The sequence below is a fragment of the Oncorhynchus keta genome, chromosome 34 (genome assembly GCF_023373465.1).
Source record: "Oncorhynchus keta strain PuntledgeMale-10-30-2019 chromosome 34, Oket_V2, whole genome shotgun sequence".
Taxonomy (NCBI): domain Eukaryota; kingdom Metazoa; phylum Chordata; class Actinopteri; order Salmoniformes; family Salmonidae; genus Oncorhynchus; species Oncorhynchus keta.
Genome location: NC_068454.1, coordinates 7,224,654 through 7,246,906, shown reverse-complemented (window position 1 = coordinate 7,246,906; position 22,253 = coordinate 7,224,654). Strand labels below are relative to the sequence as shown.

At 42.0% G+C, this 22,253-nt stretch overlaps 2 protein-coding genes across 3 annotated transcripts; both read right to left on the bottom strand.

The window, feature by feature from the left end:
• Positions 1 to 33: 33 nt before the first annotated feature.
• Positions 34 to 14,205, bottom strand: LOC118375694 (interferon lambda receptor 1-like). Its single transcript, XM_035762291.2, has 8 exons — positions 14,076 to 14,205; positions 12,822 to 12,975; positions 12,074 to 12,203; positions 9,777 to 9,955; positions 9,362 to 9,507; positions 8,967 to 9,132; positions 8,699 to 8,811; positions 34 to 1,196 (listed from the first exon to the last, which is right to left on the bottom strand). The coding sequence occupies exons 2-8, from the start codon at positions 12,868 to 12,870 to the stop codon at positions 417 to 419; spliced, it is 1,563 nt and encodes a 520-aa protein (XP_035618184.2). The 5' UTR covers positions 12,871 to 12,975; positions 14,076 to 14,205; the 3' UTR covers positions 34 to 416.
• LOC118375693 (interferon lambda receptor 1-like) lies at positions 13,532 to 22,206 on the bottom strand. 2 transcript variants are annotated; one of them, XM_035762288.2, is made up of 8 exons: positions 21,902 to 22,206; positions 21,379 to 21,495; positions 20,464 to 20,584; positions 18,550 to 18,710; positions 18,168 to 18,316; positions 17,064 to 17,223; positions 16,818 to 16,945; positions 13,532 to 16,444 (listed from the first exon to the last, which is right to left on the bottom strand). In XM_035762288.2, exons 2-8 carry the CDS (start codon positions 21,425 to 21,427, stop codon positions 15,539 to 15,541), a joined length of 1,674 nt encoding a protein of 557 aa, XP_035618181.1. In that variant the 5' UTR covers positions 21,428 to 21,495; positions 21,902 to 22,206; the 3' UTR covers positions 13,532 to 15,538. The 2 variants fall into 2 exon arrangements, with proteins under 2 accessions (XP_035618181.1, XP_035618182.1); XM_035762289.2 differs by lacking the exon at positions 21,379 to 21,495 and having other exon boundaries at positions 21,902 to 22,205.
• Between the last annotated feature and the right edge of the window lie 47 nt (positions 22,207 to 22,253).

The window sequence follows — 22,253 nt, the reverse complement described above, 5'->3', positions numbered from 1 at the left end:
CTGTTCCCTGAACGAGGCAGTTAACCCAACGAGGCAGTTAACCCACTGTTCCCCTGAACGAGGCAGTTAACCCACTGTTCCCCTGAACAAGGCAGTTAACTCACTGTTCCCCTGAACAAGGCAGTTAACCCACTGTTCCCCTGAACAAGGCAGTTAACCCACTGTTCCCCAGTAGACCGTCATTGTAAATTAGAATTTGTTCTTAACTGACTTGCCTAGTTAAATAAAGGTTATAACAAAAATAAAGGAAGGACAAGGAAGCCACGTCAGGCTACCTTGGGACCTTGATATTTATGCCAGAAGAGTACACTGAATGTCCACAGGTAGGCACCATGTGGCTTTCCTTAACAAATCAAAAACCTCCTGGCAAAAAAAAAGAAAAATGGAATGGTTAATTGTGCAACAAATTACTTCTCTCATCGCCTCATGTAACCAAAATACTCCTCATCTTCCTCCTCCTCTTCCTCAGAGGTAGCAGTGTGCGTCTGTGTTGTGGCAGGCTCTGTGGCCCAACACTTGGTGTCAGAGGGCAGGAAGGGAGTGGTGGGCTCAGGGGGCACCCCCAGAGAGCGGGGTTCTGGATCCTTCATCTCCTCATGTCTACCTAGGGTTACAGACAGCAGGTTGACATCCAAGCAGCTCTCCTCCTCCTCCTCCGGATGAAATCCCCCTGTGTCCCTCTCTGAGGAAAGACTGAAGCTCAAGTCCTGTCCCCATGAGGCACATTGAGCTGGCTCTGTAAGCTGGCTGGTTTGTGAGGGTCCAGACGGTGGATGGTTGTTTGATAGAGACATTGAGAGGCCGTCAGGTCTGAGCAGAGATTCAGGCTGCTGGTCGCTGGTTATGAAGAGAGGAACGTGAGGGCGGTTGGACTGCGTCTCAGCGGTGGTCTGAGTGTCAGTGGGAGATGCCAGAGAGCGTGTGCTTAGATAGGGGTGTAGGAACACCTCTGCTCTAGAGGAAGAGGAGGAAGAGAGGGGGTTATGAGACGTCTGACCAGCAGTGATCCCTCGTGTCTTGTATCCTTGTCCTCCCCCACTGCTTCGCTCTGTCTCTGTCTCGCTTTCTTCCTCACTCTCTGTGTCCTTCCCAGTGCTTCCTGAAGGGGGCGATGGTGGCACTGGAAGCACCGAGGGACATGGTTTCTCATCACAGGGCACTGTGTATAGGCTCTGCTCGTGGTGTTGTATTGAGCTCTGCAGAGGAGAGATAAGAGTTCATCTGTGAGGTGAGGAGTCAGACACGTACCACAGAATAAGACCATGGCTACCGAAAATGTTTTTAAATACGTAGATTACGTAGACTAAAAAAAACTAAATAAGTCTTAAAATCAACAGAGCGTTGCGCCTCTTTTGACACCATGTGTGAGCCTGTGACTAAGGTCACCTCATGAATACTAAAAGCACCGTTGTGGTCAACACTTCATGATAGAACAAATCAAATAGTGAGCAGCTTTCATTGGCACATTGTTAGCCTGCCCCCCCGTGTGATATGTTAATTCAGCTGTGTGGTTTAAATCAGACCCCCTCCACTGTGTGATATGTTAATTCAGCTGTGTGGTTTAAATCAGACCCCCTCCCCCCCTCCACTGTGTGATATGTTAATTCAGCTGTGTGGTTTAAATCAGACCCCCCCTCCACTGTGTGATATATTAATTCAGCTGTGTGGTTTAAATCAGACCCCCCCTCCCCCCCTCCACTGTGTGATATGTTAATTCAGCTGTGTGATTTAAATCAGACCCCCCCTCCCCCCCTCCACTGTGTGATATGTTAATTCAGCTGTGTGGTTTAAATCAGACCCCCTCCACTGTGTGATATGTTAATTCAGCTGTGTGGTTTAAATCAGACCCCCCTCCACTGTGTGATATGTTAATTCAGCTGTGTGGTTTAAATCAGACCCCCTCCACTGTGTGATATGTTAATTCAGCTGTGTGGTTTAAATCAGACCCCCCCTCCTCCACTGTGTGATATGTTAATTCAGCTGTGTGGTTTAAATCAGACCCCCTCCACTGTGTGATATGTTAATTCAGCTGTGTGGTTTAAATCAGACCCCCTCCACTGTGTGATATGTTAATTCAGCTGTGTGGTTTAAATCAGACCCCCCTCCACTGTGTGATATGTTAATTCAGCTGTGTGGTTTAAATCAGACCCCTCCTCCACTGTGTGATATGTTAATTCAGCTGTGTGGTTTAAATCAGACCCCCCTCCACTGTGTGATATGTTAATTCAGCTGTGTGGTTTAAATCAGACCCCCTCCACTGTGTGATATGTTAATTCAGCTGTGTGGTTTAAATCAGACCCCCCCCTCCACTGTGTGATATGTTAATTCAGCTGTGTGGTTTAAATCAGACCCCCTCCACTGTGTGATATGTTAATTCAGCTGTGTGGTTTAAATCAGACCCCCTCCCCTCCTCCACTGTGTGATATGTTAATTCAGCTGTGTGGTTTAAATCAGACCCCCTCCACTGTGTGATATGTTAATTCAGCTGTGTGGTTTAAATCAGACCCCCTCCACTGTGTGATATGTTAATTCAGCTGTGTGGTTTAAATCAGACCCCCCTCCACTGTGTGATATGTTAATTCAGCTGTGTGGTTTAAATCAGACCCCCTTCCTCCACTGTGTGATATGTTAATTCAGCTGTGTGGTTTAAATCAGACCCCCCTCCACTGTGTGATATGTTAATTCAGCTGTGTGGTTTAAATCAGACCCCCCTTCCTCCACTGTGTGATATGTTAATTCAGCTGTGTGGTTTAAATCAGACCCCCCCTCCACTGTGTGATATGTTAATTCAGCTGTGTGGTTTAAATCAGACCCCCCCTCCACTGTGTGATATGTTAATTCAGCTGTGTGGTTTAAATCAGACCCCCCCTCCACTGTGTGATATGTTAATTCAGCTGTGTGGTTTAAATCAGACCCCCCCTCCACTGTGTGATATGTTAATTCAGCTGTGTGGTTTAAATCAGACCCCCCCCTCCACTGTGTGATATGTTAATTCAGCTGTGTGGTTTAAATCAGACCCCTCCTCCACTGTGTGATATGTTAATTCAGCTGTGTGGTTTATGTCAGACCCCCCTCCACTGTGTGATGTTAATTCAGCTGTGTGGTTTAAATCAGACCCCCTCCACTGTGTGATATGTTAATTCAGCTGTGTGGTTTAAATCAGACCCCCCTCCACTGTGTGATATGTTAATTCAGCTGTGTGGTTTAAATCAGACCCCCTCCCCTCCGTGATATGTTAATTCAGCTGTGTGGTTTAAATCAGACCCCCTCCACTGTGTGATATGTTAATTCAGCTGTGTGGTTTAAATCAGACCCCTCCACTGTGTGATATGTTAATTCAGCTGTGTGGTTTAAATCAGACCCCCCTCCACTGTGTGATATGTTAATTCAGCTGTGTGGTTTAAATCAGACCCCCCTTCCTCCACTGTGTGATATGTTAATTCAGCTGTGTGGTTTAAATCAGACCCCCCTCCACTGTGTGATATGTTAATTCAGCTGTGTGGTTTAAATCAGACCCCCCTTCCTCCACTGTGTGATATGTTAATTCAGCTGTGTGGTTTAAATCAGACCCCCCCTCCACTGTGTGATATGTTAATTCAGATGTGTGGTTTAAATCAGACCCCTCTCCACTGTGTGATATGTTAATTCAGCTGTGTGGTTTAAATCAGACCCCCCCTCCACTGTGTGATATGTTAATTCAGCTGTGTGGTTTAAATCACCCCCTCCCTCCACTGTGTGATATGTTAATTCAGCTGTGTGGTTTAAATCAGACCCCCCTCCACTGTGTGATATGTTAATTCAGCTGTGTGGTTTAAATCAGACCCCCTCCACTGTGTGATATGTTAATTCAGCTGTGTGGTTTAAATCAGACCCCCTCCACTGTGTGATATGTTAATTCAGCTGTGTGGTTTAAATCAGACCCCCTCCCCGTGTGATATGTTAATTCAGCTGTGTGGTTTAAATCAGACCCCCCCTCCACTGTGTGATATGTTAATTCAGCTGTGTGGTTTAAATCAGACCCCCTCCACTGTGTGATATGTTAATTCAGCTGTGTGGTTTAAATCAGACCCCCTCCACTGTGTGATATGTTAATTCAGCTGTGTGGTTTAAATCAGACCCCCTCCCCTCCTCCACTGTGTGATATGTTAATTCAGCTGTGTGGTTTAAATCAGACCCCCTCCACTGTGTGATATGTTAATTCAGCTGTGTGGTTTAAATCAGACCCCCCCTCCACTGTGTGATATGTTAATTCAGCTGTGTGGTTTAAATCAGACCCACCCATTCCCCTGTACGACACATTAATGTAAATTCCGTAGTGGTTTAATGCTTTGTTCAAAACAACTGGGAACTTTGAAAAATACAAGGTCAAATAATGACGTCATTGATCTTCAGAGACAAAGGTGTAGAGAGGCCTGAGTTGGATTACTGTTTTTCCACATTTAGTTGCGTTACAGCCATATTCTAAAATGTATCACATTTGTTTTTTTCCCCTCATCAATCTACACACAATACCCCACAATGACATCACAATACCCCACAATGACAAAGCAAAAACTGTAAAAAAAAAAGTGTTTGCAAATATGGACTTCGACCTCATTGGTTGTTTTTTTTTTGCTCTGACATGCACCGTCTACTGTGGGACCTTAAATAGACAAGTGTGAGCCTTTCCAAATCATGCCCAATCAATTTAATTTACATTTAAGTCATTTAGCAGACGCTCTTATCCAGAGCGACTTACAAATTGGTGCATTCACCTTATGACATCCACAGGTGGACTCCAATAAAGTTAATCGAAACATCTCAAGGATGATCAATAGAAACAGAATGCACCGGACCTAAACAGAGTCTCATCGCCAAGGGTCTGAATTCGTTACGTAAATACGTTTCTTTATATACATTTGCAAAAATGTTTAATAACTTGTTTTTTTGCTTTGTCATTATGGGGTATTGTGATGTCATTATGGGGTATTGTGATGTCATTATGGGGTATTGTGTGTAGATTGATGAGGGAAATGTTTTATTTAATAAAAACTTTAGAATACAGCTGTAACGTAACAAAATGTGGAAAAAGTCAAAGGGTCTGAGTGCTTTCTGAATGCACTGTATACACATGTATCCGATAAAGACACTAGGAGAGAAACAAGAGGGCTTTTTTAAAAACCAAGTTGGTTGCAGCAGCCTGGGGCTTCAGCTGTCTGGTAAACACAGTGCCGTTTCAGTCTTTGAGCACAGCACAATTACATGCATCACAGTTGGTTGGTTGTGTGTGACTTGCAGCTCTTTCCGGCATTGTGCAGGGCTGTCTTTCTTTTTGTTAGGGTGTAGATCAGCTTTAACAGTGCAGACAGATTGTAGCTTCTATCAAATGTAATTGTCTGCATCACTTCCAATCCCCCTGTATATTTTTGTTGTTGTAAACATATACCGTACCAGTCAAAAGTTTGGACACCTACTCATTCAAGGTTTTTTTTTTTTTTTTTACTATTTTCTACATTGTAGAATAATAATGAAGACATTGACTGGTACTGTATATATTAAAATGTATTTATATTTTCCTTTACACAATGTATTTTACAATAGTTATCGTGTGTGTTTTTTATTTTATTTTTTAAATCCCATCCTTCAGCTACCACGAACCCCTCCCATCGATCTCTGAAGTCCATCCAGTTTTATTTCTATTTTTCAACTGTGCTGTTATGTTTCACAAAAGTTCTGAACTTATATACACGGACAAAGTATATTTTACATTAGTTATCTTGTAGTTTCTAATCCCATCCTTTAGCTCCACACAACCCCTCTCAGAAAATCTCTTCACACTATCACCTTTGTATTTCTTACTTGCCATATATTTTTCAACTGTGCTATGATGTTCAAAAGTTTTGAATCTTTCTTATTCTCATAGTTTCTACTGATTGTATATTAAATATTTGTTTTTTAATTGCTAAAAGTATTACTATATTATTTATCAAATCACCCAGTAGTGCTAACTGTTCCAAGTCAATGTTGCACTTCTCCAACCATCTGGACCTGCGACCAAAAACAATCTACACATGTACAAAATTATTTATTCAAATTTTGTATACTAATTTAAATAGACAAATTCTAAGTTGTGAATCCGCCGTTATTTTGCTGCAATTAGTTGATTGTAATTTTGGGTAAAGCAGACATTTCCATGTATTTCTGTAAACTGCATGTGTGACTTAACTCCACCAGTCATATTTATGATATTTATAAAGATTATACTTTTTTTTTTTTATGTTTTTAATTTTTTTAATCTATTAGTATATTTGAGTTTAACCACAATATCCGTTTTATTATTTGTTCTGTCTTTTCTGGTGGATTAAACTGAAATTGAAACCAACTTTCTAAGGCTTGTTTTAAATATAGCAATATTTTGCAGATGATTTAATTTTAAAATATCCGAAAGTAATAGATCGTAATCTGAATAAATGGAAAAAGGCCATTCTTGAACATGGGGTGAGACATTCTTACTAATTTGCTAGAGAACCAGTCTGGATTTAAAATAATGTTTGTATGACTGAAGCTTTTAGTAAGAGGTCTAATCCTTCGATATTTAATCATTTCTCCGAATTCATCTTCATTATATAAATAATCCTGTTTAATTTTGTCGGATTTGCCATTTCAGATAAACTTGAATATTTTTTGATGATATCATTTTAAAAAAACAGGTTGTTAGGTATAGGCAGGGTCAAATCCAGTCAGCTGATGTTTTGAAAGAGCTGCAAAATCTGGACCCATACAAATCAGCCGGGCTAGACAATCTAGACCCTTTCTTTCTAAAAAATGATCTGCCGAAATTGTTGCAACCCCTATTACTAGCCTGTTCAACCTCTATTTCGTGTCGTCTGAGATTCCTTTTTTTATTTTTCCCCTTTTTCTCCCCAATTTTGTGGTATCCAATTGTTTAGTAGCTACTATCTTGTCTCATCGCTTATAAATTCCAGGCATACTTAATCAAAATCATTTTTAAAGTCAGTTATGAATACCAGGCCTGGTTTCCCAGATTATTTTTTATAGTGTTCTATTGTTTCCAGTATTTATCTTATATTATCTCCATTGTATCATCGATGTAAAAAAAAAAATCTGTCTGATTAGGTTGAATATCAAATATCAAATCAAACAATACATTTTTAATTCTATGCATTTGACTAGAACACTGACATGTAAGGGGCCTCCAATTTTGTTTAAATGGATTGGATCTTTATATTTACCACCTGGGTCCTGTTTCAGTAATAATGAAATCACACCTTGTTGAGTATCTGGTAATCTACCATTTCTATTAAAACATGCTAATCGTGGTCTTCTGACTATATTAAAAGTGTGGTATACTTCCACTGGTATGCCATCCAAGCCTGGAGTTCTCTCAGACATAAAGCCTTTAATTGAGTCAAGAAATTCATCCTTTGTAATTTGGCCTTCACATGAGTCTTTCTGTACGGTTGTTAATTTTACATTAATAGTAGAAAAAAAATCCATACAATTATCTTCGGCTAGTGGACTAACACAAAAACACGTGCTTAAAGTACTTTGCTTCCCCTTTCAAAATATAGTTTGGTGAATCATGGGTTATTTTTAGTAGCATTTTCTATGTTGAAGATTAAAAAAATAATTGTGCAGGGCTGTCAAATCTCCACTGTCTGAGCCTCCTGTTGACATTTTAGCATGAGCTAATGTTAAGATTTGTGAACGTGACCGCTCTTCAGTCAGTTCAGTCAGTTCTACCTTGTTCCAGACCTCTTTTTATCCCCAATTTCACAGTATCCACTTGGTAGTTACAGTCTTGTCTCATCGCTGCAACTCCTCAAGAGAGGCGATGGTCGAGAGCCATGCGTCCTACGAAACACAACCCAGCCAAGCCGCACTGCTTCTTGACACACTGCTTGGTTAACCCGGAAGCCAGCTGCACACACCAGCTGCACACGCCGGCTGTACAGCTGGCGACCAAAGTCAGCATGCATGCGCCCGGCTCGCCACAAGGAGTAGCTAGAACACGATGGGACAAGGACTACGCCAAACCCTCCCCTAACCTGGACCAATTGTGAGCCGCCTCATGGGTCATCCGGTCTCGGCCAGATGCGTCACAGCCTGGGATCAAACCCGGGTCTGTAGTGACGCCTCTAGCACTGTGATGCAGTGCCTTAGACCGCTGTGATACAGTCTGTAATGGAACCAGGGTCTGTAGTGACGCCTCTAGCACTGTGATGCAGTGCCTTAGACCGCTGTGATACAGCCTGGGATGGAACCAGGGTCTGTAGTGACGCCTCTAGCACTGTGATGCAGTGCCTTAGACCGCTGTGATACAGCCTGGGATGGAACCAGGGTCTGTAGTGACGCCTCTAGCACTTAGATGTAGTGCCTCAGAACGCTGTGATACAGCCTGGGATGGAACCAGGGTCTGTAGTGACGCCTCTAGCACTGAGATGTAGTGCCTCAGACCGCTGCGCCACTCGGGAGGCCAGTCCCAGACCCCTTCTGATCGAATATTCCAACCATGTCCTGCCTTCTAGGGTGTATTTCCTAGTTTCTGTGCTTCTGCATTGCTTTCTCTCTGGGGTTTTAGGCTGGTATCTGTGAAGCACTTTGTGACAACTGCTGTTGTTAAAAGATATTTATAAAATAGATTGATTGATTGAAACCAGGGCTAGAATAGATCTATCTGTATCAGTCTATAGCTTACCAGTACTTCTGGAAGGTGTCGTCTCAGACAGATGAATCCAGTGCGGAATAGTAGGGTAGTAGTTAACAGCCCAGACAACACAAGCAAACACAAAACCACTGAGATCTCTGCATCTGTGGAGAGAGATCGACAGTCAGAACACAAAGACCACATATGTGTGCACACACACACACACACACACACACACACACACACACACACACACACACACACACACACACACACACACACACACACACACACACACACACACACACACACAGTGTACCTGCGTTATACTTGGCAGCTGTGAAGGCACAGTGTGGTTGGCTGTAGGAAGAGTTCTTGTCGCTTCTCTCCTCGCTGTCCCTTATTCTGACGGAGACACAGTACTCTCTGCCTGGAGCCAGGTTATTTAGAATCTTTTCTTTCAGAGACGTCATCTCCTCAGAGTACTTGGACACACAACAGAAACCAATCAAACCAATGCGTCATGCTTGAATACACAGAGTTATTCAGCACTGAAATGAGAACACGGCATGCAATAAGTAAAGCATCTCTGACGATGCAGTGATGATGTTATACCGTGTGTGAATCTGTCACTCAATATCAAAATGACCCATGTAGCTCCAACCCGTAGGCATGTTTTAGATTGTCAAAAGGTTTGGCTCTTCCTGTCCACACCTTAGCTCCATGCCTGCTTCTTCTGATGCTTATACTGTAGCGGAAACTGTTGTAGACATCCCACAAGCCGTCCACAGGAGGCCTCAGGTTCACACACAGAGTGCTGCCGCAGGCCTTAACACTCACCACGGGCGGGTCCAGGAGGGCTACAGGACACACAGAGGGACAAACAGCACTTAGTGGCTGCTGTTCAACCAAGCAGTTTTAAAGTCTCTCCAGAAAGGGGAGAACATGTTTTTTTAAATGAAGAACGTGTCAGCCTACTAGTTGTTCTGCTAGCGCTTCTGAACACAACTCTAAAGTATTTTAACATTAACCCTACAAACTCCATTCCCGGCCCCTCCTTCCCCCACAACCCTGATAAGCACTGGCCTGCTCTCTTTTTCGGCGTGAATGAGGAAACGCTGACACTCACTGCCATCGATGGGTTTAAAGCCGCTTTGGTTGCCCGGGGGTGAGACTTCGTCCCCAGACACAGCAAACACCTTGTTGTAGTAGGTTTGACTGCGGCTTGAGAATGCTTTAGTCAGGTTACACACCAGAGGGGACTCCACGTGCTCACAACCAGCCACCACCTCCCAAAACTGGCCACCCCTAATTTAAATGAGGGGGAAAAAAGAGAGAGTTAATGATAGGCAGAGAGAGAGAGAGAAGTTCAAGTCTAGCTTATTTGTTTGCTAGTTGGCCTAACATTACACAGTACCGTAATTTCCAGACTATAAGCCACTACTTTATTCCCACGCTTTGAACCTCGCGGTTTAAACATTGACGCGGCTAATTTATGGATTTTTCCCGCTTTCACAAGATTCATGCCGACAAAAAAACTGAGCACCGTCACATAATGTGACGTAAGTCGAGCGCGCTCAAACTTCATCATTCTGATTACGGTAGTCATTTTGTCACCCTCATCATGACAAAAGACACGGAGAAATGCATATGATGCAGCTTTCAAGTTGAAGGCGATCGATCTGGCTGTTGGAAAAGGAAATAGAGCTGCTGACAGCGTGGAGCATTGTCAAAAAATCCACTATCATCAACGGGTTTCGAAAGGCTGCTGCGTGTTGAAGAGGGCAGCGATCCAACATCGGATGAAGCAATTCTGAGGCTATTCAACTCCGACACCGAAGGAGATGACTTCAGTGGTTTCAGTGCACAGGAGGAGGAAGATGGTGACCAATGACTTTCTTGGTAGGCTACTGTTTACTGCTATTTTTTTTATTTTTTGTTACAAGCCGTGTTTCGTTTAAAGGCTGTGTAAAGTTAATTTGTTTCAATGCACCGGTAGGCACCTGCGGATTATAGACATGTGCGGCTTATTTATGTACAAAATACACTTTTTAAAATGTTATTCAGTGGGTGCGGTTTATATTCAAGTGCGCTTAATAGTCCAGAAATTACGGTAGTTAGTATGGTGTGTGTATCATTGAGCTAAAATACAAGAAGACACTCCCAAGTCATGTTCTGACAAGTCTATCTTCACCTAGGTATATGATATAGTTTGGTTCTAATTCTCATTATGAAAGCTTAACCAAGTTTATTCTTCCCAGAGGGACAATACAACTGCATTAGACAAAACATGTTTCCACCACCACCACTAGTATATATACTCCAATTTAGGCACAACTCCTTCTCTCTAATCCTTACATCTATTATGGTTTGACGGGAAGACAAAGTAATAGGGCAATAAAGCATCATTTCTCCCTTTAAGGGGACCTGACCTGAACCCCTCATTTTCCTAACCCACAGATCACCATTGTCGTGGAATTATCAGAATATGTTGGTAACATTTGTAAGATATTTAATATTCATCAAATGTGTGTAAGTTACTTCCCATCAGAATGGTGTTTTTGTGTAATTCTGTGGCGAGGTTGCAGTTATCTGTTCTATGTCAAAACTAAGTTGCATGGGCCACGTGAGAGGGGAGAGGTCAAAGTGTCATCATGTGTAAACATATCTTATACTCCCTAACTTTCCCAGTGGGGAAAGGAGGGGTTGCAGTGTCTGGAATCATTCTATGCTCCCTCTTTGTTGACCTGTAGGGTCACTCTCCTATCCGTGAGTTTGTCCAGGAGTTTGTATTTAGAGTGGTTGTATCTAAATGACAATTTGATATATGCCTGTTGATTTGGAGGATTGGTTTATGGTTCTGGGGTTTTGGGAAAGGAGACAAAGCTGAACGATGAATTATGTCTATGCTGTCTGACTATGGGTGTCTTTGCTATTAAAGCAACTCAGTTGCATTGTAAGGGACTCTCAGAGAATTCACTGGGGAGACACTGAATTTATCTGAGAGTCACAGGATTGTGATAAGAGCTCATATAATTAAAGATGGACTTTTATAACTAACTCTGACGAGTGTTTGGTTTGCTCCCATGATTTGGTAAATAGAGGAAATTTCCACGACACCATCCGTATCCCCTATAGCAATCCTGTGACTTCCTCCCGTCCACCCAACACATTCCAAAGCCATCTGGCTCCTACAGATAACCATTAACTTCTGAGGTAAAACAAAAACCAGTCGCTATCACTCCTTAAAACAAGATACTTCTGAATATAAACAATGGTCTAAGTTTAACCCAGAATCAACCAATATGTTGTGATTACAGTACTGAATCATTCAAAGAGGAAACACATCAAGGGAAAGCAGTTTGTAACTGAGAGGATCAAAGAGCGAGAGAGATACTCATACAGAACGACACACCTACATCATACCTGCTAGAGAAAATCATCACGCGGTAGTACACGCTCCTGGGGGACCCCGAGCCTGGGTCCCACCTCAGCTCGTGGACAAAATGTCTGGAGGAGAGAGTCACATTGACTGGAGCAGGCAGATCACACACAGCTGAGAAAGAAGAGGAAAATACATTTTATTTAGTGTGTCGTTTGGGTCCTGGATGCTGATTGGCTGAAAACCTGTGGTATATCAGACCGTATACCACAGCATACTATGACACAAAAATCACTTGTTTTACTGCTCTAATTACGTTGGTAACCAGTCTTTAATAATAGCAGTAAGGCATCTCGGGGGGTTGTGATATATGGCCAATATACCACAGCTAAGAGTTTTATCCAGGCACTCCGCTTCGTGTCGTGTGTAAGAACAGTCCTTAGCTGTGCTATATTGGCCAAATACCGCACCCCTTCGGGCCATATTGCTTAAATATACCACACCCAACTTAAAGTATAGGCCTACACCCACACCATTTTGTTGTTGGGGTACGGCCACACCATTCAAACACAGGAAAGATTATTTTTAACATTTTTAGTTTTCCATCCCCCAAAAAATGATATTTCACTCATAATGTAATTAATTATAGGTCATTATTTCAAAGAAATCACACTGGACAGTCACTCGGAAATACAGTAATGATGACTACAATTATGAAGCCGTAACATTACTGAGGAAAATATATATTGTACAAGATGCAGAGGGACGACAAGCTATTCAAAAATGGCTCACCTGAATGTGCCTGTAGTAACCAGGTAACCATCCATATCACTGGAGACATGACACCATTGCCACAACACTTGGTGTGTCATGTCAATCAAGCTGACTCGTACATCCTCCACCTTGACTCCACTGTGCAGCAGCTCTCATGTCCATCCTCTTGTAGCTGAAAAGGACAGACGGGCTTCATTGTCTCTTTGGGTGTGGTGTTTGTTCACTTGGTTTCAAAGGATCGGATGATTGAGTTGTGGATGTACTGTTTAACCGTGTTCATTTTTATGTGATTGAGGGCGTCTGGGGTTCATAATTCACAACTCAAACCAACATTGTGCTGGAATTTCGGAAAGATAAAAAGGAAAAACAGACTAATTTGGTAAGCTACATTAGGCTATTGCAACCGGGGTGGTGTCAGAATGTGTTTCTTTTCCTTAACTCTTTTTTTTTTTACAGAAATCTGCTGCTTTGTGATAATGGAAATGGGAACTTTTGTAGCTATGTGGCATAACTAGTTGATATCACAAATTCTCGTTTCAGGTGGCCAACTAGCAGAGGTGGATACTTGAGTAAAAGTACAGAGTACCTCAATAGAAAATGACTCGAGTAAAATTCACCCAGTAGAATACTACTTGAGTAAAAGTCTAAATGTATTTGACTTTAAATATACTTCAGTATCAGAAGTAGAAATCTGTTAAAATTGCATATATTAAGCAAACCAGACCGCATAAATGTATAGTTTTTATTTACGGATCGTGAGACATAAATTTACAAACGGAATCATTTGTGTTTAGTGAGTCCGCAGATCAGATGCGGGAGGACCAGGGATGTTCTCTTGAATAAGTGCGTGAATTGGACCATTTTCCTGTCCTGTCTAAGCATTCAAAATGTAACATGTACTTTTGGGTTGTCAGGGTTAAAATGTATGGAGTAAAAAAAAAAAGTACATCATTTTCTTTAGGAATTTAGTGAAGTAAAAAAGTTGTCAAAAAATATAAAACAGTAAAGCAGATAAGTCGTTTTATGGGGGTAACGTTAAATGGTACTTCAAAGTATTTTTTTTACACCCCTGCTAAATAGCTACATCAACATTACCAACATAAACGTGCAGAGAGATAGTAAGAACAAAACACGATAACCGCTAGTAAAACAACAGCTCGGTTCCACTAATGCCATGATTCCGTTAGCTTCTCGCTAACAAAGCCTAGGCCAAACAGTGGATATCCTTTGATAACGCCAAGCATAATGCAATTACAATAAAAACATAGCTACCGTTATGAGATGACATTTCACATTTCTGCCTGGTTGGCAACAGAAAGTCAAACAAGAAGAGCCAGTCCTCTGCCACAATTGGGGTGCTTTCCGTAACTGCTTGCCTTGCCAGCTTGCCAGTAGAAATACAAAAAAAGGTTTTGCCGCGTTCAAATCAACTGGGAACTCGGAAATCTCCGATTTACAGGCGTTAAAAAACGAGTTACGGTTGGGAAAATCATTTCGAACGGTCATCCAACTCGGAATTCCAAATCGGGAACTCGGGCCTCTTTCTAGATATCATATTTTCTCACATGAAAGATCATCGACCTCACATTTTTTCCGAGTTCCCAGTTGTTTTGAACGCGGCATAACAACGCTGCTGCTGGAAATGACGACAAAACGTTGCGCAACCAACCACAGATCTTTATAAGAACGGAATGGCTTTTCCTGGGGGACATGGTTTCACACTAAGCATTAATTTTTTTAGAGAGCAGTGTACTTTAACATGACACACAAGTATCGACGTATATCAAGGAATTTCCCACATAATAACTTTTTAGAAACAATAGCCTAAAAAAAACACATTCTACACAAAAACCGGGTCACGATTTGATCATTGAGCACTAATATTCTTCTTTCATAAAATTGCACGTACATTACAATGAATGAAACGGACACATCAGTGGTATTCAAAGTCGGGGTGGAGGAACTGCATTAATGTCACCAAATAACAAACAAAAATACAAATTAATAGTACACGCTATAGTATGGGACAATATACAAACGTTTTTGAGAAAGATCATTTCAAAAATCCGAATGAACAGAATCCCGATAACACGTAGAGACATTTTAAGGCGGTCATTAGTTTTTGGGTGAGGATCGGGAAGGTGTGAATACCTTTGTTTTACACACATTCTCAACAGAAGACAATATTTGGGAAGGAATGGACGTGATAGAAGGCATACCCAACCAGGTGGAATATCTGTGCAATTATCGGCTAAGACACTTACACTGTAGGTCTGTCTACACAGCACACATGTGTAGCAATGTGATGTTGTTCCCCTAGATTATGCACCAAGTTGCACTCAAGGACCAATTCAAATAGGCCAGGTCAAGAGGGGATGTTAATAATTTGAGAATAATAATTCAGTGTATTTTTTTTAATGTATTTACAGCTGCATAGCTAATGTTTTTCTTTGGTGTACAAACACTTTTTCATATCAATATTGTACATTTTGTATATATTTTGGTTTGGCCCATCGCGGGTTATCTGTATTTCCGTACCCTCTTATTGTTCTCTTTTGCCTGACCTTCGGCTAGCAAGGTGCCTGAGAGCTAGGACTGTGCCAAGGGTTAACATAATGTGTGTTGTCTCTGTGTGCAGGGCAAATAAAAATAATTCAACTAGCAGACCTTCAGTTGTGGCAGCGTCCTAATTAAAAGTACACAACGCAGAATGAACCACGCTACGCACGCACGCATCAATGTCCCATATAGCCTGAGAAGTCGTCTTCTTCTTCTTCTTCTTCCTCTTCCTCCTCTGTCTCATTGTGAGACTGCACAGTGCCAGTGTGCGTTACCAGGCAGTCAGAGTATGTCTTTGTACAGCTGACAGCATGTCTATCTGAATATTCAAAGTATTTGTGTGTGCAGTCTGCCCGTGACAGTACTAGGCCTGTATCTTCTTGTATCTCACCCTGTGATCCCATGCTGTCCAGTCCTAATGTCCTCTGTAAGGAGTCTATGGGAAGTAGAGGCTTCTGCTCAAGTTTGGAACAGCCTAATAAAACATCTGTCTCATGCTCCTCCTCCTCCTCCTCCCTCTTTAAAGCCCCCAGAGTCACAGAGAACAGATTGACGTTACCAGAGGTCTCCTCCCTCATCTCTTTCTCCACCTCCCTCATCTCTTTCTCCTCCTCTCCACCCAACCCTACAAGTCCCAGAGGTCTGGGTTGATCTCCGTCTAGGCTGGAAATGACCTTAGTTAGTTCACCTTTGACCTCGCTCTGACCCTGACCTTCAAGCACCACCACACCCACAGGAACTTCCTCTTCCTCCTCAGCTGCTGTCTCAAAACTCAACCCCCCAGAATGCCCTGCTACGTTAAGAAGGGCAACATTAGCCCCTGATGCTTCCTGGGACTGTATGGTGCTGGAGCTGCTATCAAAGGAGAGCCCCGCATCGCGGTCCATGTAGACCATGCCGTTTCCCCCCTCCTCCTCTTCATCCTCCTCCTCCTCTTCCTCCCCTGCTCGGTTCAAGTTCTCTCTGTTGTGGTGTGCTTTTGTTGTGAGGGCCTTCCCTTGTTGCTCTGGCTCAGAGGATATGGAGACCAGGTCAGGAACTGTTCTCTCTGGGGTGACTAGGTAGCCCTCAACCAGGGCAGTCTACAAGGGGAGAGGGAGAAGAGAGAGGCTGTGTTAGACACAGAGAAAAGCACAGTGATGTCACTGCCTGAAGCTGATTTAACTTTATGTGGACAACAGGACATGAAAGAGTTGAAGTTAATGTTATTTGCCCTTTGCAGGAATTTACTTTGGCTTTGCATTTCTTAAGCTCCTCAAACTCACATCCAGGACCAACAAATAAACAATGACAAAGCCAAACAAATAATATCATAGACAAACAGTGAGAGAGTTGTGAGAAATTAGTTTGATGAATGTAAACATATGCTTCCCATGCCACTAAAGCCCTTTAAATGGAAACAAATGAAGTGAGAGTGTAGGGTGTGGTTAGCTACAAGATAGAGCCATTTCTCACCAGTGATCTAGGCAGATGGGTCTTCAACTTGCACAAGAACCCAGTGTAGAACAAGACAAACATGAGAACCATCAGGCCTGCCCCACTCACAATGAGGAGAACCGACACCCCAACTACAACAGCAGGGACTGGGGGGGGGGGAGAACAAGTCATGGTTATACCCCAATCCAAGGTGCACTGAATGAACAGAATAATGGTAAAACTGAGGATGAAGCACTGACTAACATAACTATAGACAATATTCACCTCTGTTAGCCTCCACAATACTGGTGTGTGCACACTTCCACTCAGAAAGCTGTGTTTTTTGGTTGGTGGTGATCATCGTATGCACCCTCACACAGTACTCTGCGCCCACATTCAAGTTCTCCAGCATATAACTTAAATGAGTTGTACGGGTCTCTTTGATCTGAAAATGAATATTAAATGGACATAATTTGTAAAAATAAAAAAAAATACATATAAAAAAAAAAATATATATGTATAGAATTTGACACTACAATGAAGACAGGAAAAGGAAAGACAGGGAAAGGAAAGACAGGAAAGACAGGGAAAGGAAAGACAGGGAAAGGAAAGACAGGAAAGACAGGGAAAGGAAGGAAAGACAGGGAAAGGAAAGACAGGGAAAGGAAAGACAGGGAAAGGAAAGACAGGGAAAGGACAGGGAAAGGAAAGACAGGGAAAGGAAAGACAGGAAAGACAGGAAAGGAAAGACAGGAAAGGAAAGACAGGGAAAGGAAAGACAGGGAAAGGAAAGACAGGAAAAGGAAAGACAGGGAAAGGAAAGACAGGGAAAGGAAAGACAGGGAAAGGAAAGACAGGGAAAGGAAAGACAGGGAAAGGAAAGACAGGGAAAGGAAAGACAGGGAAAGGAAAGACAGGGAAAGGAAAGACAGGGAAAGGAAAGACAGGGAAAGGGAAAGACAGGGAAAGGAAAGGCAGGAAAGACAGGAAAGGAAAGGCAGGAAAGACAGGAAAGGAAAGGCAGGAAAGACAGGGAAAGGAAAGACAGGGAAAGGAAAGACAGGGAAAGGAAAGGCAGGAAAGACAGGGAAAGGAAAGACAGGAAAGACAGGGAAAGGAAAGGCAGGAAAGACAGGGAAAGGAAAGGCAGGAAAGACAGGGAAAGGATAGGCAGGAAAGACAGGGAAAGGAAAGACAGGGAAAGGAAAGACAGGGAAAGGAAAGGCAGGAAAGACAGGGAAAGGATAGGCAGGAAAGACAGGGAAAGGATAGGCAGGAAAGACAGGGAAAGGAAAGACAGGGAAAGGAAAGACAGGGAAAGGAAAGACAGGGAAAGGAAAGACAGGGAAAGGAAAGACAGGGAAAGGATAGGCATTGTTGTTTTTTTACCAGAGTCTCTCCTGCTCTCTTCCAGTGGATCTGAAAGGATACGGTGCTCCCATAGACATTTCGAATGGTTTCCATCTCAGGTAGTGTGATGTTGATTACCAGACAATTGCCACATCCTTCCAAAGACAATGTCGGAGGACCAATAACAGCTGTGAAAGATATGATACTGTAGCATCATTTCACAATTAAATATTTTACTTTAATTATTATTATTTTTTAACAACAACATATTATATTACATATTATAAGACACATTGAAATACATGCCTAGAGTGTGTTATGTGATGTCAAAGAATGGCCCTCACACAAACACCTGGTTAAAATCCCTAGCAGAAGTATAGTCATCCACCTATTAGCAAGACAGAATGACCAGCAGACGTACTCTGTGTGAAGGGGGTGAAGGTGATCACGGTCAGGGGCGACTCCAAGAGCTCGTGGGAAGCCTGAACACACAATCTGTATTCTTCTTTGGGGTACTTCAGATCCAGCTTCTGATTTGTCATGTTGGTTTGATGCTGTATCTGTAGGGTCATGTTGTTTTCTCTGTTAGGATAGAAACCAGGAGGTACATTTTTAATGTAGCGAATAAAATTACAAAATAGACCCAGTTAAATTACTTCATTGACAAAATACAGTGAGTTCATTTTGGATTCCAAATCATTATAATTTTGAATCAATGTGGCCCTCAGACCTCAACAAGATATATTCTATCTCAGAGTGGTGTTGTGTAACCACATTTCCAACCAGAAAGTAGTATTTCCTGTTCCATAATGGCTTACGAGTATTTATCCATGCATATATTATATTCCAAAAAGATTGGAAATGTATCTTGATGATTTATCCATATTGGAAATGTATCTTGATGACTTATCCATATTGGAAATTTATCTTGATTATTTATCCATATGTACATTAGATGATGCCCACATTGATCATGTCCAGGGTTATACATATCTGGGTATCTGAATTGACGAAAAAGCTATCTTTCTAAAAAAGCAAATTGCTGAGTTAGTTAAGAAGTCTTTAGGAATAGGGAATGTCTTTCGTTAAATAGCAGAAAACAAATAATTCAGTCTACATTCATTCCGATTTTAGACTACGGCGATATCCTCTATATCGGGTTTTTCCAAACTGGGGAACACACAATGCCGTCAGGGGGTACGCCAAATAAAAATGTGATTCACAGACCAAAAATATTATAATCAAACAGCACATTTTATATTTTTCCAACGGGACTATACATTTGGGCGAGTTTTTTTTTCTCCCCCTCACCTGAGTAGCCTCGTTTCACTGCCGAAAATAAGATAAACCATCTGGCGTAATAACAACACAATCTCAAATACAGGTAGCCTTGTCAAATTATTAACATCCAATCACATTCACCGTTACTCATCCAATCACATTCACCGTTACTCATCCAATCACATTCACCGTTACTCATCCAATCACATTCACCGTTACTCATCCAATCACATTCACCGTTACTCTCTCGATTGAAACCTTCACTCTTGCGCAGACATTTAGAAACTAAACATGACAATTCGAAAAATAAGCCACAGGAGTTTTTTGAGCGAGAATTAAGACGACTTTCGAGTAGTAAGACATGTATAAAAGCAACAGATACCATTAATAAGAAGGGGCTAGAAGTGTCCTATATGGTGAGTTACCGAGTGGCTGGGACAGGGAAGCACCATATTATTGAGGAGGACTTAATTCTTCCTGCTGCCACGGATATGGGCTGGGACAATGCTGGGGGAAAAGGCCCAAAACAACGATACAGACAGTCTCTTCATCAAGCAACACTGTTTCACGACGCATCAGTGACATGGCAGGAGATGTTTTGAAACAATTACTGCTTCGCATACAAGTCAGTGAATTATATGCGTTACAGCTGGATGAGTCAGACGTGGCGGGCCTGGCACAGCTCCTGGTGAGTGTCCATTACGCTTACGTGGGGGTCAATTAAGGAAGACATCCTCTTCTGCAAACCACTGGAAACCAGGACAACAGGAGAGGATATTTTTAAAGTACTGGACAGATTTGTGACATCAAATGGACTTTGGTGGTCAAGATGTGTTGGGATCTGTACTGATGGATCAAAAGCCATGACAGGGAGACATTATTATTACACCTAACGTCTGACACACGTTTACAACCCAGTCATATCAAGTGTCATGGCAATCAGATCTCCATCATTCGTCTAAAGTCCATAAACCTTAACCACAATGCAGTAGTCGAATTATTCAATATGACAAACACAAACAAAATCATGATGATGGGTGATGTAGGTGACAACCTGTGTAAGATCTTGTACATGGTCCCGGGTGGTGTGCCTGGCCCAGGGATCCAGCGGAGAACATGGTGGAAGTTGAGAGAATCGATGGTAACATTGACCGGAGCAGGGAGGGTACACAGGGCTAGGATGGCAAAAGGGGATACAGAGAGGGACTGTATCGTTAAACTCGTAAATTAAGATAGCATACAGTATGTCAGTACAAGACACTATACTGCCCACAGACACAGACTGTTTGTGGGTGTATGTCTGAGAGCAACTAGAGACTTCAGTATCTTATCCCAGCCAAGGTACAGTAAATCGATAACTTGTTACCTAGCCGCCAGTAACCCCACCATGTTATGTAATCAACGGCCAATGGTTCCTTTCTTAATTTGACTATGACAGTTTATTACAAATCAGTCTTCAGTCTAAAAGACAGTATGGTTTGAAGTTTTTACCTTTATTTAACTAGGCAAGTCAGTTAAGAACAAATTCTTATTTTCAATGACGGCCTAGGAACAGTGGGTTAACTGCCTGTTCAGGGGCAGAACGACAGATTTGTACCTTGTCACCTTGGGGATTTGAACTTGCAACCTTCCGGTTACTAGTCCAACCACAAGGCTACCCTGCCGCCCCTGAAATGCATCCGAAAGGTATTGAGAAGTTCAGCAGTAAACACGTTCAGCAGTAAACACGTTCAGCAGTAAACACGTTCAGCAGTAAACACGTTCAGCAGTAAACACGTTCAGCAGTAAACACGTTCAGCAGTAAACACGTTCAGCAGTAAACACGTTCAGCAGTAAACACGCTCAGCAGTAAACACGTTCAGCAGTAAACACGCTCAGCAGTAAACACGTTCAGCAGTAAACACGCTCAGCAGTAAACACTGCTAAGTTGAACCTGTTCATAAACCCATAATAGCAGTGGACAACTTACCATAAAAACACTGCAACATCAAATAAATAGATAGATGGATATATTTCATATCTTTTTTTATTCCTAAAACCTTTTTAAAAAATTATCGAGAGGACTGGTCCATTGTTGGTCAATGTTCTGAAAAACAAAAGACACTTGAATTCAGAAGTGAAAATGAAGTTCTCACTCACACAAAAGGAAAGGTAATGCAGTACTGTGAGGTTTGTTTGGCGTCTATTGCTATAACGATCAGGTTGTGTGATCTAACGTCGGGACAGGTACACAACACTTGACTCAATCTATGCTTACTTTAGGCTACTGTCATGTGTTTATATAAATATGTTGTCTACAACCAGTATGCAACTCTTGAAACGATTAAAAACAACAAACAATTTTAATGAATAAAATAAAATATAGAGATTTGTGTAGTCTTCCAAGTCTACAGTGTTTCTAACAATGACTTCGCTTGTAAAGGGATAACGTTACGCTTGTCCTGCAGGTTTCTTGATCCGAACTAAATGCTGGCATTAATAAATAATTGTACCTGAAGATGTGCCTTCCTTGATGAATCCCTTTCAAAGAACGTGATATTTTCCCCCGTGGGTAAAAGCAGAAGAGAAAATAGACATAAACAGTCTGACCGTGCTGTGAATACGAGCAATTTGTTCGTTTCTTTCGGTCACGTGTGTTTTCCGAACGTCACTAGTTTTCGTGAAATCACGTGATAACCAGGTCGAACGCTCCCAAAAGGCAATGGGGCAAATATGTGTATAACTCAACCAAGATAGACCAGGGCCTGCCATTTGCAATGGGAACAAATGAGTCATATTGAGATGAGATCCTATTCGCCCGTTCTAGCAGAGATCTGCATATTCACGTTAGGGAACCCTACTCGG

Excerpts from the sequence above, each read along its gene's own strand:
- LOC118375694 (XM_035762291.2), bottom strand. The coding sequence starts at position 12,870 with ATGTCTCCAGTGATATGGATGGTTACCTGGTTACTACAGGCACATTCA. Across the intron at positions 9,956-12,073 it reads GTGATGATTTTCTCTAGCAG|GGGTGGCCAGTTTTGGGAGG; the intron begins GTATGATGTAGG and ends CATTTAAATTAG. Across the intron at positions 9,133-9,361 it reads GAAGCAGGCATGGAGCTAAG|TACTCTGAGGAGATGACGTC; the intron begins GTGTGGACAGGA and ends TGTGTGTCCAAG.
- LOC118375693 (XM_035762288.2), bottom strand. The coding sequence starts at position 21,427 with ATGAAATATATCCATCTATCTATTTATTTGATGTTGCAGTGTTTTTAT. Across the intron at positions 20,585-21,378 it reads GATGTTGCAGTGTTTTTATG|CCCTGTGTACCCTCCCTGCT; the intron begins GTAAGTTGTCCA and ends TTGCCATCCTAG. Across the intron at positions 17,224-18,167 it reads AGAGAGCAGGAGAGACTCTG|ATCAAAGAGACCCGTACAAC; the intron begins GTAAAAAAACAA and ends ATTCATTTTCAG.